This window comes from Mesoplodon mirus (genome assembly GCF_964341445.2).
Source record: "Mesoplodon mirus genome assembly, chromosome: 3".
NCBI lineage: Eukaryota > Metazoa > Chordata > Mammalia > Artiodactyla > Ziphiidae > Mesoplodon > Mesoplodon mirus.
The window spans coordinates 198535763-198554095 of record NC_138978.1 but is presented as its reverse complement, the minus strand read 5'-3'; the positions used below and the strand labels follow the sequence as shown (position 1 = coordinate 198554095).

The window sequence follows — 18333 nt, the reverse complement described above, 5'->3', positions numbered from 1 at the left end:
CAATAAGCACGTGAAAAAATGCCCATGATATCCTTAGCCACTGAGGAAATTATAACCCAAATCATAAGGAGATACCACTTCACCTCCACTAGGATGGCTATAACAGAAAAGGACAACAGCAGATGTTGGCAAGGATGTGGAGAAACTGAAGCCCTCACGTTGCGGGGCAGAAGGACGAGGGTGCGGCTGTCTTGACGAAGGTTGGCAGTGACTCAAGACGTTGACAGAGCTACCACAGGACCCCGCAGTTCCACGGCTGGTTACACACTAAGAGAACTGAACACATACGTTCACACAAAAACTTGTGCATGGATGTTTATGGTCGTGTTATTCGTAACAGGCAAAAAGTGAAAACAGCCCAGTGTCCACCAACTGATGATGGATAAACAACGTGTGGTCCATCCATACAATGGAGTATTATTCAGCCCTAAAAAGGAAGGAAGTCCTGACACATGGTACAACATGGATGGAGCTTGAAAACATTAAACTAAATGAAAGAAGCCAGCCACAAAACACCACATACTGCATGATTCCATTTACATGAAATGTCCAGAATAGGCAAATGCACAGAGACAGAAAACAGATTAGAGGATGCCGGGGCTGAGAGGAGGGAGGAAGAGGGAGTGATGGCTAAGGGGTTCAGGGTTTCTTTGTGGGGTGATCAAAATGTTCTGGATTTAGGGCTTCCCTGGTGGCGCAGTGGTTGAGAGTCTGCCTGCCGATGCGGGGGACACGGGTTCGTGCCCCAGTCCGGGAAGATCCCACATGCTGCGGAGCAGCTGGGCCCGTGAGCCATGGCCGCTGAGCCTGCGTGTCCGGAGCCTGTGCTCCACAACGGGAGAGGCCACAGCAGTGAGAGGCCCACGTACCGCAAAAAAAAAGAAAGAAAAAAAAAAGATTCTGGATTTAGATAGTGGTGATGGTTGTAAATACAACCTTATGAATATTCTAAAACCCACTGAATTGCACGTGTTAAAAAGGTGTGAATTATATCTCAATTTAAAAGAAAAAGAGATTACAGAAGCTACCGGATAGACGTGAACACTAGGGAGAGTGTGCACAGTCAGAAGAAAAAGCTGAGGCTGGAGCCCTGGACAAAGTGTTTTCCTTGTGATGAGAAAACTCTTAGGATTTACTCTCAACCGCTTTCATGCAGCTGTCTGTGTTAATTGTATTAATCACGTGGCACCTTGCATTCTTAGTACTTATTTATCTCCTACCGGAAGGCTGCACCTTGTGACCACCTGCATCCACCCCCAGCCCCCCGCCCAGATCACCCCTCATCCTGACTTTCTCTAGCAAAGCTTGACTGGCTGTTACATCCCAGGCTAACCCGTCACTTGAGCCCCACGGAATCCATGTGATCTCTGTCTCATTTGAAGAGTCGATTCATTCCCCTCGGAGAACCAAAGTGAGGATCAAATGGGGTTATACACATGTCTGCACACGCACATGTTTATGTCAAAGCGGAAAGTGCTAGTGTTTTAGACTACTTGCTAGGGCACTTTTAGGTTCATGGCAAGTTTGAGCAGAAGGTACAGAGATGCCCCACTACCCCCTGCCCCTCTACACGTACGGCCCCCCCCCCCACTATCAACATCCCCACCAGAAGCTACATTTGCTACAATCGATGGACCTGCACTGACATGTCACCATCCCCTGGAGCCCAGAGTTTACACTGGGCTTCGCTCTTGGTGGTACATACTGTGGGTCTGGACAAACGAATAAGGACACATATCCCCCATCACCGTAGGCTACAGAGTGCTGTCACCGCCCTGCAAATCCTCTGCCTGCCCACCGCCGTTCCCCGCCCCCAGCCCCGAAAGCCACAACCCCATCACTGTCCCCAGAGTCTCCGTCTCTCCCGGAATGTCACACCGTCGGAATCACACAACACGCAGCCCTTCCTGACTGGCTCTTTCAGTCAGCAGGGTGCCCTTATCACGGTCAGCACCTTCTCGTAGTTTGATAACTCGTTTCTTTATAATGCTGAGTGACATTTCGTGGTCTGGCTATGGCACAGTTTATTCATCCTTTCCCCCACCGCAGGACATCGGGGTTGCTTCCGAGTTTTGCTGACTGTGAATAAAGCTGCTGTAAACATCCATGTTTAGGTTTTTGTGGGGACATAACATTTCAGCTCCTTTGGGCAGATACCAAGGAGAGTGACCGCTGGGCTGTACAGCAGGAGTACCTTGCGTTTGTGAGAGGAAAGTGCTACGTTAACGACTGTCTTCGACAGTCACTTGAGGTCAGAGGTGAGGACCCTCTCCTCTCCCTCACCGTCTGGGGTGGTGGGGTCGTGCCCCGCTGCTACCCACTGACCGTCCGAGGGCCCTCCCCTTCTAGAAACCTGAGGTGGAGGGAAATCCTGCAGTAAGCCTCTTTCTAGCCCAGCCCTGTGGCCGGAGGGCCTACCTTTGGGTGTGGCTTCTGAGGCATTGAGGGCCCCCTGAATGACGGCCTGGGCCTCAGAGTTCTTCTTCTTCAGAAAGTCTATGGTTTCCCGTAAGTCCAGTAGCTCAGTGTCCTGAGAGAGAAACGAAGTGGTGTCACGGGTGGGGCTTGGGGACACCTGCTCTGTGCCCGGCCAGGGGCTGGGCTCGGGACTCTCCAGACCCGATGGGGAGGGCCGGGAATCGGGGCAGGTGGAGGACCCAGGGCGGCAGGAGGGAGGGCGCCGGCCTGGCCTGGCCGTCCTCCCACCCGGGCTCTCACCTTCTCCTCGGCTGTCTCTGCCAGGTGCCGCAGACGGCATGTCATGCTCACCAGGCTCTGCTCAAAAGCCGCCACCAGGTTGGCCTGAAACAAACACGTACGGGGGTTCCCCAGGTGCCTGGGTTTGGGGAAGGGAGGGGACGTCTGTGGGAGGTGGCTAAGCTGACTGCGGGTCTCAGAGCGGACCAACCGCGTAGCGGCTCTTACACCTTGCTTCCCTTTCTGGCCCGAAGAACATTCCTGGGGGGCCCAGCTCCTTGAATGGTGAAGCGGTACAGACAGCATCAGGGTGGGGCAGGACTTTGGAGGCGTCCAGAGATGCCACACCTACCGTTTGCAGAGGTGGGACTGTCCCCTGCTTCCGGGGGGGCGTCACCTCAGGGCCCGTCGCTTTATCCTGGTGTAACTCCTCCCCCAGGGCCCCATCACTCCCAGAGAACGGGTTTGGGACAGCTTCCCAGCCCCGCGCCCAGGGGGCCTCCATTCTTCGGTTCTGGCTGCTCTTTCCCTGATCCTGGGGCTGGAGCGGTAGCTTGGGCCACCTCGCGGCAATTCCACAGTCTGGCCACTAGGTGTCGGGCCGGCTCCGCGAGGGGCCCCCAAGGACCTGGTGGGGGGCAGCAGGGGGAGGGGCAGGAACTCCAGCTCTGCCAGAGGGAAGGGGGGCGTGCTGAGGCTGGGACCAGAGAGGGGGACGCTCGCCCCGGGAGAGGAACGGCCGTGGTTGCGGGGGAGTAAACTGTGGCCCTTCGAGGGACGGGCGCACTCCACACAGAGCTCTGGCGGCCGGTACCCCTGCTTCCCGTCGGCCAGTGGTTCTGCCTCCCTGGGGGTCGACCCTAGTGTTCGCCCCCTGTCCCTGACACAGGCTGGAGGCCTCTCTGGTCCGGGCCGGGCTCCTTGGCAGGTCTGTGCCACGATGGGGTTACCTCCACCTGCTGGACCGGGAGCTCCTGCCTTCCTGGCCTTGGGTCACCTCTTGTTTGGTCCCTACATCCCTGCCCGTCTGTGAGCACACGCCTCCTCGTGACCCCGGCTCCTCGGGGCTTTTCCGTGCCGGCCTCTTCCCGTCTGGGGCTCCCCCTCCTCTGGGGCTGCCGCCCCGCATCCTGTCCCTCCTCTGAGCCTCCCTCACCCCCAGCCCCACGAGGGAGCCTGTATGCCCTCGGGGCTCGACCGGGGGTCTGAAGAAAGGCTGGCATGTGGGAGGGGGAAGGCGTCCAGGCTGTGCCCAGCGTGGGCAGCTGGGGAGTCCCGGTGAACAGGACACAAGGTCTGGAATTGGGGGCCCCTGAGAACAGCAGAGAACCTTCCAGAATCCAGGACTCTGACCCTCAGCGAAAGCCTGTCTTCAAAATTCAGGACCGTCGTGTCTGAGCGTTTAGTTTGTCCTCTCAGCCAAAGGGAACTTCCTGTTCTAAGAGAGTCACCTTCTACATTCATTCTCTTGGCTCTGGCCCAGACTGGACAGCACGACACTGACAGGGTGTAAATGAGCCAGACGAGCTCATGCTCTCTGACACCCCTCCCCCGCTGCCGGCTCCCAGACATGAATTTCCTGGGCTCTGCCAGACGTGATGGCCTTGGGTGAGGCGCCAGGGACAGACGAGATGGGTCTTGTTCCTATTACGATTCTGATGGGTCCCCAGTTGTGGGGAAAAGGCTTGATACGAGCTTCGTGCAAGCCAGTAAGAATACAACGGACCAACTGAGAGTTTGGGAAGGAGAATAAAGAGAACAAAGAGAACCACCAGCGTGGTGAGGACCCCGCTGCCCGAATGTACTGGAAACACGCAAAACCGCGGTGCAGGGTCTTCTACCTGATTCCAGTGAGATCCAGGCCTGACAGCTGGGCTCCCCAGAGAGGAAGGGAAGAGAAAAAAACCAGCAAGGACTGCGGAAATTGCAGACATGGTTACTTTGTGCAAACACTTGGAAAGCTCCGCAGATCCGGCTCAGCTGTTGTTTACAGCTTTGGGGGAAAATGGCTCTTATGTTCTCTGTTTGCAGCTCGGTCGCTGGGGAGAGGCTTCTGCGGCCTAGTTTGGGGGGCAGCTTCATTTCTCCCCATCTCACAGGGTGGAAAAACCGAGGCCACAAGAAACGCATTCTAAGCGGAAGTACTCTGGGCAGGGTGAGGGCGGCGACAAGAATGCGGGCTCCCCAGCTAAGCTCAGGGGCCCAAGAAGCCAAGGCAGCCGTGGCCGTGGAGCCGGAGCCCGGGCTGGCCTCCTAACAGCGTTGCCGTTCCCAGGTGGGGTCCCACTACCCAGCCGCATGCCTGCCCGGCGACGGCGTGAACAAAGACACAGGCAAAGGCAGAGGGTTCCCAGGGATCTATGATTCTGATCCGTGACTATTTCTGTCCATGGCCAGTGGCAAGGCTGTTCCCACCTGCACGCAGAACCACTGATATAAACCCTTTTCTCTTTCTCTAGGGGCTTCACAGACCGTCGGACGGGCGCTCGTCCACACCTATGAATTAGGGTGGGGGTGCAAATGGCTCCTCAGAGACATCTCGATTCGGAGGAGGAGACCAGTCCCCAGATCCTCCGCTGCCTGGAATCAAAGCCCACGGGACACCTTATGAGACAGTTCTCCTGGGGCTGAACTCATCTAGTTTGGGCCCAGACAGCTGCCCGGCTGTCCCCTCCCCGGCACTCACGTTGGCGGAGAGCTGCGATGTCAAGGTGGCTACTTTCTCCTGGGACGACTCCAGTGCCCTGCGAAGCTTCCGGATTTGCTGTGAAGGAGAGGGAGATGCACTTACGGTGGCAGGAGAGGTGTAAGGCTCGCAAGGAAGTGGGGTGCAGGGGTGTTAGGAGGCCAGGCGAAGGCTGGGGACCCTACCTCAGACTGCATCCTCTCCTCGGCCTGGTGAAGGAGCACAGAAGGGGGGTCGGAGGGAGAGAGAGACAGAGACAGAGACACAGAGAGAGAGAGAGAGAGAGAGAGAGAGAGAGAGAGAGAGAAAGGCCGTTACTACGGAGGCAAAGGCAGCGCGCAGAACTCGAGGAAGCGAGACGCAGAAGTGCCAAGAGGCTGAAGCCCTGTGGCCGGGCCTGGCTCTTCACCAGGTGGGCTCAGACCCCAGACCACGGTTCCATAAAACAGACCTCTGGAGCAGAGGTCACAGCCACCTCTGCCATTGCCAAGAAGGCTAGGAAATGAAACTGCTGATCTGAGGACTAACCCTGTCGCCACCAACTCAAAGGAGTAAAGCATTAGGGGCAGAATGAACCTGAGGACCAGCTTACGCCTCACGGGCTGACGCGGGCCCAGGGCCCACGAGGAACATGCGGCAGATTCTGCACACAGCGAGGGTTCTGGGGTCCCTGAGCGCGGCCCACCCTCCCGGGCACAGAACGCCTCCAAGACAGGGGGATTCTCCGTATTACAAAGGAGGCACAAAAGGCGCCAGGGTCGCTCAGGGATTGGCGGTGAGGCCGGAAGGACCACCAAGGTCTGGAAGGGCCCATTTCGTGCCCTAAGCTCCAGGGGCCCCCACCCCACCCCGCCCCGCCCCCAGGAGGGTCCAGGGCGCAATTTGGTGCTGGGGGGAGAAGCGAGGCTCTTACTGAGGAGTAGGTAGAAGAGGCACTGGAGGCCAAGGACAGCACTGAGCCGTGAACTGCAAGAGAAGCAGAATGCAAAGGGTTAGCAGAGCGCTCGGCCGGGGAACCCGGGGACGGTTCCCGGGAGGAGCGCTAAGGCGGGGGTTCGGGCTCTGATCCTGGAGCAGAGAGGGAGAACAGAACAGAGGACGCGGCTGGCTGCCCCGCCGAGGACTCGAGCTCCGGGCAGAGCTGGCCTGCCCACTCCGGCCCGTGCTCTCCGATAGCCGGGCCAAGGGCCCCGCGCTTGGCCTGCTCCTCTGAGGGCGCAGGGGTCCGGGAGAGAAGATGCTCCCGGGCACGGGTCCCCACCTCCCCCATCAGGAAAAAGTACTGTTGCTGCTGAGGAAGAGGCAGTTCTCATCAGAGCTGCTCAGAACGAAACGCAATGCTGCCTGTGCCTCCTCTTCGCAGTGGGGACCGTTCAGATGAGACAAGTCTCCAAGTGCAAGACACTCATTCTGATTCTTCATGAACGACAGCCCTACTGAGAGAACCGGAGCATGTCGGCAAGGAAGGCCCCCGGGATGAGCGTCCTGAAGTCACCAAGTGTCACCCCCAGAAAGCCGGGCTCCAGCTCTGACCACCACGCCCAGAGGGCCGCCCTGAAGCTGGTCTTCGGAACGTTCTTGAAAGAGGAATGAGATGCCTAATTCTCGTAAGGCTTTAAGAGCTACCTCTGCGTCCCCGTAAGCGGTCCTGTCCTCTGATGACTGGGGGGATGGGAGGACGGTGGCGGCGTGCTCTGAGGGCGCCGTCTAAATAAGCCTTCCACGCTGCCTCCCCTCCCCCGCCCCCAGGAGAGGCTCCATCCCAAAGCCCCAGGGCTAGACGGTGCCACCCAAGGTTTCTGGGCCCCCAGACCCTTCAAAGTGATGGGAAGGAAGAGCTGAAATGGCCCAACTGGATGTTCTGGGAAGCAGACATGTGCACGCTGGCGGCAGCGGTGGGCGAGGGGACCCAGCAGAGCTGGAATGAGCGTGAACCGCGCTGGCATGAAGTCTCACCGTCGTCCGTGGGGTCTCGGAAGGATCCTGACCGGATCATCCCCTTGGGTCTCTCGGCCAGGGACAGGGTGCTCCCCATTTGGGAGCCGCTGTACAGCGCGAAGGCCGCCTCGTGGGTGGGGATGCTGTTGGAGCGGGTGATTCTTGGCGTGGTGGCCGCAGTGGGACTCACTGGAAGGACAGAGGGGGGGACAGGAGAGGGAGGGGAGGGCAGGAGAAGAGGCAGGGGCATCAGCTTTGGGTCCCGGGGGCGGGGCGCCAGGAGCAGAGGCGGATGGAGGGGCAGAGAGGAGGCCGGCGGGGCGGCGGGTGTGCAGGCGGCCGTGCCTGGGAGAGCAAGCCCTACGAGGAGGACCCTGCCGCTGAGCCAGGGGCGAAGAGCGTGTTTGAACGCCCTTCCCTCGGGCCTGTCTGCCCCGGAGAGGTCGCTTTCAAAGGTCAGGCTGGGGGCCTGGCAGCTTTTCTGAAACCTTCGCATCACTTGGATGTGCCGATGAAAATGGGGTGTCATGTTTCTCTAACACACAACTGGCTGCCGGGGAGGCCTGAGAGTTCAGAGCAAGACTCAGATCCGAGTGATGAAGAGAACCAACGAGATACAGGGGTCAGGCTGTGGGGCGCACGGCCGGGCACCATGGAGGGGAGCGGGACGCCCCATAAAGCACGCCGCTCTGGGCGCATTCACCAGAAACACGGCCGGTGCCCAGCATTACCCTGGCTGGAAGGCCAGAGCCGGCGAGTGTGTCCGGGAGGCTGTACAGCCCTGCTGGCCCACAGCCCCGCCCCCCCGGCCCCTGCCTCTCGGCGTGCATACTTGGGGTGGGGGGGGGCTCCTTGGACACTCCGTGGACGTCCAGTCTCCAGGAAGACCCGGGAAGAAGACAACCCCACCTCTCTTGGGGCCCTTTGGCGTGTGTGAGGTGATGATCGTGGCTTGGCCCGGCCCCTCATCCCCCTGTGTGGTCTCCATGGAGACGGACAGCAAGCTGGCCCCGCCTTCGTTTTAATGGCTCTCAGGGACCAGATGACCTTCCCTTTAGCACCGCGCCCTTCTCTAGCAAGACGACCCCGACTCCTAGTTTTCTCAGATTCCCCAGTCGTCCCACAGGTGTGTCACAGGTCCTCAGGTTTTGCTTACTGCCTTCCTTCGCTCCGCTGAAAGAGGCAGTGGATTTGGAGCCGCAGGAAGGAAGCAACAGGACGGCCCGGGCACTGTCCTCAAGGGCCCCCGGCACTTGGCCCCCCAGGAAGCAGGGCCGTGAGCCCCAGCCTTCGCCCCTCCCGTCTCTGAAGCACAGTCGCCTCCTCCTCACAAGCTTCCCCTTCTCCTCAGACACCAGGAAGGGAGAGGCCAGCGCGGGTCTCCCTCAGCCCTGCCTCCAGGACTGGACAGTCCTGGCTTTGGGGCAGACCCACCTCTGCACTCGACCGCTCACCCCTGCCTCCCCAGCTGCCCCACACTGTGTCGCGGCGCTGGGAGCGGCGGCTCCCTTCTGGCTGCACCGGGTTTTGCTCTGGGCCTCCCTTACGGCTCTTCCACGCCAACAGGCAGACTCTCTGATGCTGCGAGGACCCCACAGCCTGGGCCCAGGGGCCACGTCTCAGGTCAGGGTCTAGGCGCACTCGGCCGTGCGTCTCATGATGGATGGATGAACTGAGACCCGTGAATAGGCGCAAACCAAGTGTGAGGTGAAACCCAAGGCCCCGCTGCCCTGCCTGCCCCCCGGCACGGCGGTGACTGCGGACACTGACCTATGGTGGTGAGCTGGCCCTTGGCGCCCAGGGACATGGACAGCGCAGGGGGCGATGGCAGCTCTGGCTGGTCGTCGGACGCAGGCGGCCCCCCGATGCTGTGGGAATGTCGCCACTCCTTGGCCTCCTCCTGGGGCTGCAGCTGGTACCTGCGGGCGGCGGGCGGCAGCTCGGTCTGGGCTTCTACCCCCTGAGCTCAGAGGTGGGCTCCAAAAGCAGGACGAGGAGGTGGGAGCCGTCGGGGCTGGGTGTTGGGGGGAAGCAGCATCCTCCCGGACCTTGGGAGGGGCGGAAGGGCTGGGGACGTCCCTGCGGGGCTGCCCGAGCTGGGCCGAGATGACGGAGGCCCGGGACAGAGCTCAGCGTTCGAACCTCCCAGCAGCAGGAATCACCGGACTGCAGGACCTACTGCCCACCTGAGTGGCCAGAGGTGGCCCGCTCTCCCTCAGGCTTGGAGGGGGGGGTTCTGGCGGGACTGGGGCAGACAGCACAGGCTGGTGCAGGGAAGTGCGTGAGTCCCATGTGCAAGCCTGTCTCTCCTCTGTCACCAGAGCCCCGGCTACAAGGTGACGCACACACCACAGTGAGCCTGGGTGGGCGCCTGGGAGGAGGTACAGGAACCAGGTACACGTGACCGGCCCAAAGGGGCACCGCATGCATGACTGGAGCCTGGGACAGGGTGAGTTATGGTTTTTCATACAGACCAGGAGCCCCAGGTATAGGAGAGAAAAACACACGTAAGGGGTATTACCTGAGCCCCTTCTTGGGAAGAGTATTCCGATCCCGTTGATTACTGTGGAGGAAAAAAAGAGAAGCATGTGGGGGGGCTTCCCTGGTGGTGCAGTGGTTGGGAGTCTGCCTGCCGATGCAGGGGACGCGGGTTCGTGCCCCGGTCCGGGAAGATCCCACATGCCGCGGAGCGGCTGGGCCCATGAGCCATGGCCGCTGAGCCTGCGCGTCCGGAGCCTGTGCTCCGCAACGGGAGAGGCCACAACAGTGAGAGGTCCGCGTACCACAAAAAAAAAAAAAAAAAAGAGAAGCATGTGGGTCCATCTTAGGAGCTAGAGTTTGGGACCAGAGGTTTGACGGATGCAACACTGGGACCCAGGGCATCCGACTGTGAGTCCCCCGTCTCCATAAACAAAGGGGAGGTCAGCCACAGCCGCCTCTGGGCTCACAGTTTGAGAAATTTATCTGAGATGTTTGATGTTTTTCTCTGATTAGCTTCCCACTCCCCCTCCTCCCCTCCCCTCCCCGGCACCGCTTCCCGACAACCAAGGATTGAACCCAGGCCCCGGGCAGTGAAAGCGTGGAGTCCTAACCACTGGACCGCCAGGGAATTCCCTCTCATTAGCTTTTTAAAGATCATACTATGGTGGATGAAAACCAGGATGTGACATAATAGGGATGATCTGGGGCCAATGATGAGGAAGCAGAAGCCTCGGATGGCAGGTTAAACCAGTCACGAGGGCTTGGGGAAGTCACTGAATGTCTGGGTACTGGTTCCTCACGTAGCAGGTGAGAATCAGCATTTAAACACAGAAACGAAATCCCGTTTCATAAGAGCTGCTGAGAAGCAGAGGTTACTTAACGTGCACACAGTGTTGAAGGTCACAGAGCAGCAGTCAAACACGCCCGGAGGCAGGGGCGGGCTCATCAGGCTCGGCCCCACCCACCTACCTGTCCAGCTGCCCGGTCCTGGGGCTTCCGCTCCAGGTCAGCTCTTCAGTGTCCTCCTCTGCGGGGGGGGCAGGGGGCGCGGGGGCCGCAGGGACGGGGGCGCTGCTGGGGAAGGCGCCGGGCAGGCTCATGGGCATCTGGAGGGACTCCATGCTCCTGTGCAGGCCTGAGAGCTTGGGGTACATGCGGGTTTCTTTGGGGACAGCGAAACTGCTCATGAGCTCCAGGCCCTGGGAGAAGCTGGCGGAGTTGATGTTGAGGATGGGGGCTGGGCTGGGGCTGAAGCAAGAAGGGAGGGGGCCCCCGGCGGCGGGGCCCGGAGTGTGCACATCTGGGAGCTTCGGCGCGTGGGCGTCAGCGGACGCAGGCAGATCCAGGCTGTTGGAGTTGACCTTGTCCAGATTGGCTAGGGAGGGTGGCTTGACAAAGCTCTTAGCCGTGGCCCTGAGAGAAGTGACGATAAAACAGGACATTTAGGATCACGGAGTTAGAGAAACAACAGGCAGGTGGGATCTCAGCCAACTCCTGGTCCTGTTTCCTCGCTTTCGGGCTCTTTGCAAAGCACGGGAGGCTTCTCTCAATGCCATTGGGAAATACGGGGGAGGAAATCTGACCTGGGTACCATCAAGTCTTAACGAGGGGGCAGCACATGCATAAGGGAGACAAGGGTGGGTTTACACACAAATGGATGTGTGTGTGAGAAAATAAAACAGCAAAACCACCCAGGCAAGAGCTCCAAGAGGCTCAGAGCACATCGGGGGGCACTGAGAACAGCTCCGAAAGACAGAAGAGGCGCCCGGCACCCGGGGAACATGCGGGAGGCCCAGGGGCAGCAGGGGACAGGCCGCCCCGTCTAAGGAGCGCCAGAACCCTGGGAGGATGCCGGGCGGGCAGACAGGAGGAAGCGCCCAGCCTGGGTACCTGAGGGGGGTTGGCGGCAGCTCTGCCGACTTGGGGGCCGGGGAGTGGCTGGCGTGGCCCTTGGGCGTGCTCTCCGGGGAGCCCACGCTCTTCAGGGACACGCTCTCTGGGTCCAGGGCCACAGCCTTGGCCTTGGCCTTCTCCTTCTCCCGGTCCGTCTGGTTGACGGGGGCTGGGGTGGCCCGCCCGCCGGCCCCCTTGGAGGGCTCCTTCAGCCTGGAGGGCGTCAGGCTGCCCTGCCTGGTGCTGAGGAGACTGGGGTCGATGCTGCTGCTCACGGGCCGGGGGCCGGCCCGCCCACCGGTCACGCTCATGGAGCTGGACTTGGCCGGCCGGGGCAGGCTGCGGTACTGGATGTTTGAACGGGCGCCTGGAGCCAGGAAGCCGGGCTCCGCGCTGTTGGGCACGTCCAGGCTGGTCTTGCGTCCGTTCGCCGGCTTGACGGGGATGCCCGAGGACTTCTGGACCTTGCCGAGTGTGGCCGAGCCCCCGGTCTGCACGACGGTGGCCGTGCCTGTGGCGGGAGGGGGCTTCTTGTAGCCGAAGGACCCCGATGTGGATGGGCGCGCGATGCCCGAGGGAGGCTTCTTGGCGTCACCCAGGCGGTCCCGGCCGGCATCCGAGGAGGAGCGCTGCAGGCCGGCGCTCTTCACCGCCAGCTTGCCCTTGTCGGCGGCCTTGCCCTCGGGTTTGCCTGCGGAGGGCGGACAGGAGTGAGCTGAGGCCACCATCTCCGGCCCTGGGAGGAGGGGCGCCGTGGGCCGGTGAGCGGGAGCCTGCAGGCTGAGGACCCTTCTCGCCAGAAGGGAGGGGACTCTGGGCGGGATTGGCCTTTGATTGATTGTTTTGTTCTTTGTTGTTTTCCGCCCCCAGGGTAGGGTGTCCCATTCTGGTTGAATGGCAAAGGCGATCACAAAGATGATCAAGAAGGAATGCCGTCTAACACTGGTCCAGGGAGGGAAGGGCGGGGGGGGGGGGGGGGTGGGGGGTGGGGGGTGGAAGCAAATGGACGGGACTCAGCTGTGTCTGCCGCTGGTTAGGGACTAGAGGGGGCCCGACCCAGGCCGCGGGTCACCACGGAGCCACTCTGGGAGAGGCATGATTCTGACCCGGCCAGGACCTCCCTGGGATGGCAAACAAGCCCTCAGGAAGACAAGTGCATCACCCGCATGTCCCAGGAGAGGAGAGGGAACCACTGGACAGTGTGAGGCAGGTCAGGCCAGCCTCCCCCCTCCTCTACATCTGGGCCTAGGCTTTAAGCACGTGGCATTTGTATGCCCACATCTGCACGACGGACATCGTACTGCCCGTCTTCCCTGACTCGGGACGGCCTGGAGACTAGGGTGGACAGTACGTGGAAGCAGTGTGCGGGCTGGCCATCTCCCAAGGGTTAACGTCTGTGAGGAAGCCAGGGAAGCAGGACTTGGCCCTGGGTCCCCCGGTCCCTTGTCACTCGGCTCACCTGCGACCTTGAGGGCGCTCTGGGCCGTGTGAGTGATGGGGGAGGTGACGGCCACCGGCGGGGTCTTGCCCTTCTTCAGGGACCCGGGGTGCCCCAGGGTGACGGGCTTCTTCAGTTCCCCAACCTTGGATGGGTCGTCGCAGCTCTCGGGCCGCTCCCGCCGCCACTTGGCCGCCCCAGGCTCCATCTTCAGGCTGCCGCTGTCATACTCCAGCTTTCTGGGGGCCTTTTCCTCCGACTCACTGAACCAGTTCAGCGCGCTCTCTGCCAGCGAGCGCTTCTCGGAGTCCGTGCGCAGCTGGAGACGAGAGAAGGCAGAGTGGACGCTCAGGTGGGGAAGGGGGGACTGGGCCGAGGGAGGGACTTTGGCTGCCGGGTGGCCTGACTCTTCCAGAGCAGACAGTGAACCAGCCTTCCGCCCGCACCTCCAGGCTGCCAGAGGACAGCACACAGATCCCGGGCTCCTCTTCCTCTCCAGGTGGGACAGCACTTACGGGCATCCCTCCGAACTGGCATGGGCGCTTGATAGAGGCCCGCCCGCCAGGAAAGCAGCTCACGCCTTAGGTGACTGCCCGGCAGCTAGGGATTTCTTTCCACCAGCTCAAGAAGGACTTGGCCAAGGGCACGTGGGAGCCAATCCCACGGAGCAGGTGAGAGGACGTGCCACCGCGCGCACAGGCACGGCGCGGTCTGCCCTGTGGTTCTCCTGCAGAAGGGGGCCTAGGCATGCGCGCTCCCACGTACCACTATAGCCGAGTTCCTGCGAGAGGCCGTCGGCGTGGAGGGCAGGGAGTTGAGTGAGGAGCTGGCGTTGAAGTCTTCCGAGCTGAGGTTGTCAGAGGCATCGCTGAGCCCACTGCTGATGGAGCTGCTCTCATCCCAGCTGCAGGACAGGAGAGAAAGGTTAGCAGTCAAGGCAGAAGCCACGGCGAGAAATACAGTTACCATAATGAGGGCAGAATGGCTGCACTCCAGCATACAGACCGGCCAGGAGGGGAAAAGCTTGGGGGTTAGTCCTGCGTTCGCCAGCAACGCAAAGAGTGATGTAAACTTCCCTGTAATTTGGTGATGTCCTTTCATAAAAGGAGGGGACTACACAGGGAGCTCTACTCAACACTCTGTAATAACCTATGTGGGAAAAGAACAGGAAAAAGAAAAGATATACGTGTTAGACATACACTGAATCAAGTTGCCTTACAGCTAAAACAAGAACAACATTGTAAATCCACTATACTCCAATAAATATTAAATTTAAATTAAAAGAAGGGACTAGCTTTATCTGGTCAAGGAAGATGTTAAATCTCCTTAACAGAAAGGTGTATTATAGAGACAAGGTAATTCTTGGATCGATCTAATCACATAAACCCATTTCCCGTCCCTATAAAGAGTCTCCATTCTTAGAATTACTATATCTTTATTTCTAGATGTGTTCTCTAGGTATTTCCCCTCCCTTTTCTATATTTTTCCACACCTGATAACCAGGGCCGGAAAAAGACTGATCTTTTCTAGAGCCGCTTAGACCTATCACTTCTCACCGCTCCCCTCTTTATCAGGTTCACCCCATCCTGGGACCGGGTCCTGCTTCTTAAGAGCATGTACTGCTCTTCTGGTAAGTGACCCACTTTAGGTGCCGTGGCCAAGCAGAGGGGCCAAATGTGTGCTGAATGGTTTCATTTCTCTGCCAATTGCTTGGAATATCAGACTTGTGGTACCCGGGAGAGATGTCGTTAAACATCTGTCTGTACGTCTTCATATCGAGAACCCTGGTCCGTATATTCAGAGAGGCTGACACAGCCTTGGTCATTCTCCCACAGTCACTTGGCTATTGATTTTTGTTTGACGAGTTTCACAGTCAGAACGTTTATTCTTAACATCTGAACGAAACGCCTCCTCCTCTACCGTTCATACCAATCTCCTCTTGGACCATCCGCGCTTGCTATCACAAGTTTCTTGTTGTTCACACATTATTTTCAAAGCTCAAATTCCATCTCCTACAACCTTTTTTCAAAGGTCCCATTTCCCAAGCCTTTCCCCATTTCTATTTCTTCCTTCTGGACCTATTTCTTCCTTCTGGACCCTAAAAAGTTCTTCAGAAATTCCGTGTTCAGTTTTAGAGCCTCAAACTGAACACGGGACTTTAGTAAGACTTTACTAATTCCGTGGGAATTATCTCTAAACCGTCACATCTCCGTCCACAGTGAGTTTGCTCATCAGCTTCACGTGTGTGCTGAAGAGGCTTAAGATGTTTTCCGTGAATTAGCTGGTATCTGGGAAACTTCTCCCTTTAGATTTATTTTGAGTTTCATATCATGGAACAAAAATCAGACACACAAGTCATCTAAGTGCTTGGCCCAGATTTCAGCTGGCCTCCGTCTGATTTATTTGCTGGGAATAGGAAAGTGGGTGGTTTGGACTTTTGGCTTGTTGCTCTGCAGGGATTAATCCAAATACATTGAGAAAGAGCAAAGAAAGCACGGGGATTAGACCACACTACAGAGCGAGCTGGACTTTATTATTAGGAAATACGGCCATTATTAAATGACAACCCACCTCTTCTCCCCCCCACTTGTGACATATATTAAATCTCACATTTGTCCTGGGCTAAAATAACACCTCCCCTGAACCCCATATTGTAGAGAACACATACTGAGCAGGAAAGATCAATTCTGGTTTTAGGATCCTATCACCCTATCAGCTCTCCTGGGTCAAGATAAGATCTCTGGCAAACAAACAATTTCCAGCGGTCAGACACACAAGAAGCCTGTCCTTGCACAGAGATTAATTACGGGTAATCGAGGCCTTGGGGCAGAGAAAACTCCTATGGACAAAGAGGATTTTGCAGTCCACCAACCCCAAAGAATCCCTTCCTTTGCTCTGCATTGACAGAAAGCCCAAAGCTAAGACAGGGGAGGGGTGTTTATCTTCTCAGAGACAGTTCCTCCTGGCCACAACGACCTCCTCTCCCAACTCACAGACTTTCTCCTGTAGTAAGAAAGTTCCAGCCTAATTACTGGGCAAGGTTGGCTACAGGATTTGAAGGTTTCCTTCCATTTTTCCACGGACTGGGGGCAGGGCAGGGGCATGGCTCAGGAAGTAATGGGGAGCGGCAGGTGAAGCTCTGCTCAATCACCTCCTGCTGTGCGTACCGGTCCTCGGCCCCAGGGGTTGGGGACCCCTGACCTAGAGAAATTCCTTTGCAGGCCCTGAACAAAAGGAAAATTCTGCTGTCATGACTTAAGGATTAAGCGTGTCCATTGGAGTGAGCATATTTTCTTTCTTAAAAGAAAAATTAGACAAGTAATAAATGCTCTAGTCAAGACTCAAACATTATGTAACAATATAAAGGGAAAAAGGAAAATCGCCCCTTTTCTGCCTTCCCACTTTGACTTCTAGGGTAACCACGGGTAACGGTTTTTGTGCTTCCTTCAAGAGCACCCCCATGCGGCCCCCTGTCCACCGCTGTCTGCGCTCTGCATCCGGGACCACACCCCACCCTCTGGAGGCTCTTAAGCTGGAACCTCAGGCCTCCTCTTTGTTGGTTTACATTCTTGTTTTAGTGAAGTACCTCTTCCAGTAGGCTCCTGGAGAAGGGTGCTTGGGAAGCAAACTTGATAAGATCTGACACATCATAAAATGTCATTATGCTATTTCACGTGTGAGATTTTGGCCAGGCATTGAATCCGAGCTGAAAATAGTATCCTTTCAGAATGCAAAAGCATTGCTCCATTGCCTAGCCTCTACTGTTGCCATTCGGATTCCTTGTCCCTAGAATATGACCTGTTTCTTTGTTTCCTTTCTGGAAACGTTTAGCATCTTTCCCGGTGTTACGAAGTATCATTAATGATGGGGCTTGGTGTGGGCTGTGTTTACTCATTGAGTTGGATACCCTCCTGGGCCCTTTAAATCTAGACGCTCATGCCCTTCAGCCCTGGAAATTTTCTCTGATTATTTCTTTGATGGTTTTCTCCTCTCCATTTTTCAGTGCTCTCTTCTAGACTGTCAGTTATTTTAGACGATCGATTTTGAGGTTGATATTCTGATTTTCTCTTATTTTCCAGCATTACACACACACACACACACACACACTCTATTTTTTGGGCAGTGGCCTCAATTTTATCTTCCATTGCCTCCATTTCTGCTACCATTTTTCATTTCCAAGGGTACTTTTGAAAACACCGTATCGGTCTTTCTCTCAAGGACACAACCTCTTCTTTTAACTCTCAGAGACATTCATTCACTCATCCATTCGGAGGGGCAGGTTTACAATCTCTTTGCCTAGTTTCTAGCTCCAAGTTGCTTTTTTCTGTTTGTATTGGTGAGACTTCTGTGTTACAGACCTTCTCGGATCTCTGACGACCCTTGGCTGTTTCCTCATCTGTAAGACTGGGACCCTCATCATAAGTTCCTTGGAAGCTCTGTGTACACAGGTAGGACTTGTCAGCGATGGCGTCGGTATAGGGAGATGCAACGGGACTGATTCATGTAAGTTTCTTCTCTGGGGCTGCTCAGATGTCCTAGAGATGAATCTCCCACCCTCCTGCCTGGAGGGGATAAGACCTGTGTTCTGAGAGCTGAGCTGGGGAAGGTCCTGGGGGCCTCAACATTCAATATGCGAAGTTTCACTCAATACTGGCTCAAAATCTAAGCCTTCACTGTGCCAGGAGCCCACGAGTGCAGAGACTCCTGTTCTATTCTCTCCAGAGTTTCCGGTCTTCTGTCGACTAGGGGAACAGCCGTAGCCTTCCTAGGAGGAGGGGATCTGAGAGTCTGAGGGTTTCTTACATAAATTTCCAACCAGTCCTCCTGTTTTTAGTTTCACCTCTTCCCCCTCTAAAGGTACCTGATGTCACCAAGTCAGCAAGCTTTTTAAGGGTCCTGGGATACAAACAGAGGTGCTGCACAGTTGTCCCCACTGTTGGCTTAGGACTCACCTTCGAGCTGATAAATCAGTTCACACCTGCCATTCTGATTCCAGCTTCCCCAGATGTGGCTAGTCTCTCCCTTCTAGTCTTTGTCCCTGTGGTTTATGATTTAAAAAAAAATCCCAAACCCTTTATGGTCATTTTACTCTTGGGGGTAGTTGTGAAATACATTAAACGAATTTTGTCACAGCAGCAAAATTCCCCTAAATGAGCTCGATCTTTTGGATTCGATGTTCTGACGGCTAGACTTTGAGTGG

The 18333-nt window shown here is 57.1% G+C and overlaps 1 protein-coding gene across 6 annotated transcripts in view; it reads right to left on the bottom strand.

Annotated features, from left to right (window-relative positions):
- The window catches only part of NAV1 (neuron navigator 1), a 209828-nt gene that overhangs the window by 17301 nt on the left and 174194 nt on the right, over positions 1-18333 (bottom strand). For 4 of the 6 annotated variants that reach the window (XM_082616096.1, XM_082616095.1, XM_082616098.1 and 1 more), the window contains 12 exons: positions 13899-14037; positions 13155-13452; positions 11693-12386; positions 10772-11215; positions 9843-9884; positions 9092-9240; positions 7340-7510; positions 6297-6349; positions 5569-5592; positions 5384-5461; positions 2719-2802; positions 2419-2530 (listed from right to left, as the gene is read on the bottom strand). In XM_082616096.1, coding sequence (XP_082472222.1) covers positions 2419-2530; positions 2719-2802; positions 5384-5461; positions 5569-5592; positions 6297-6349; positions 7340-7510; positions 9092-9240; positions 9843-9884; positions 10772-11215; positions 11693-12386; positions 13155-13452; positions 13899-14037 — 2288 coding nt within the window. The remainder of the gene's footprint in view (positions 1-2418; positions 2531-2718; positions 2803-5383; positions 5462-5568; positions 5593-6296; positions 6350-7339; positions 7511-9091; positions 9241-9842; positions 9885-10771; positions 11216-11692; positions 12387-13154; positions 13453-13898; positions 14038-18333) is intronic. The other 2 variants (XM_082616097.1, XM_082616100.1) reach the window with 1 other exon arrangement.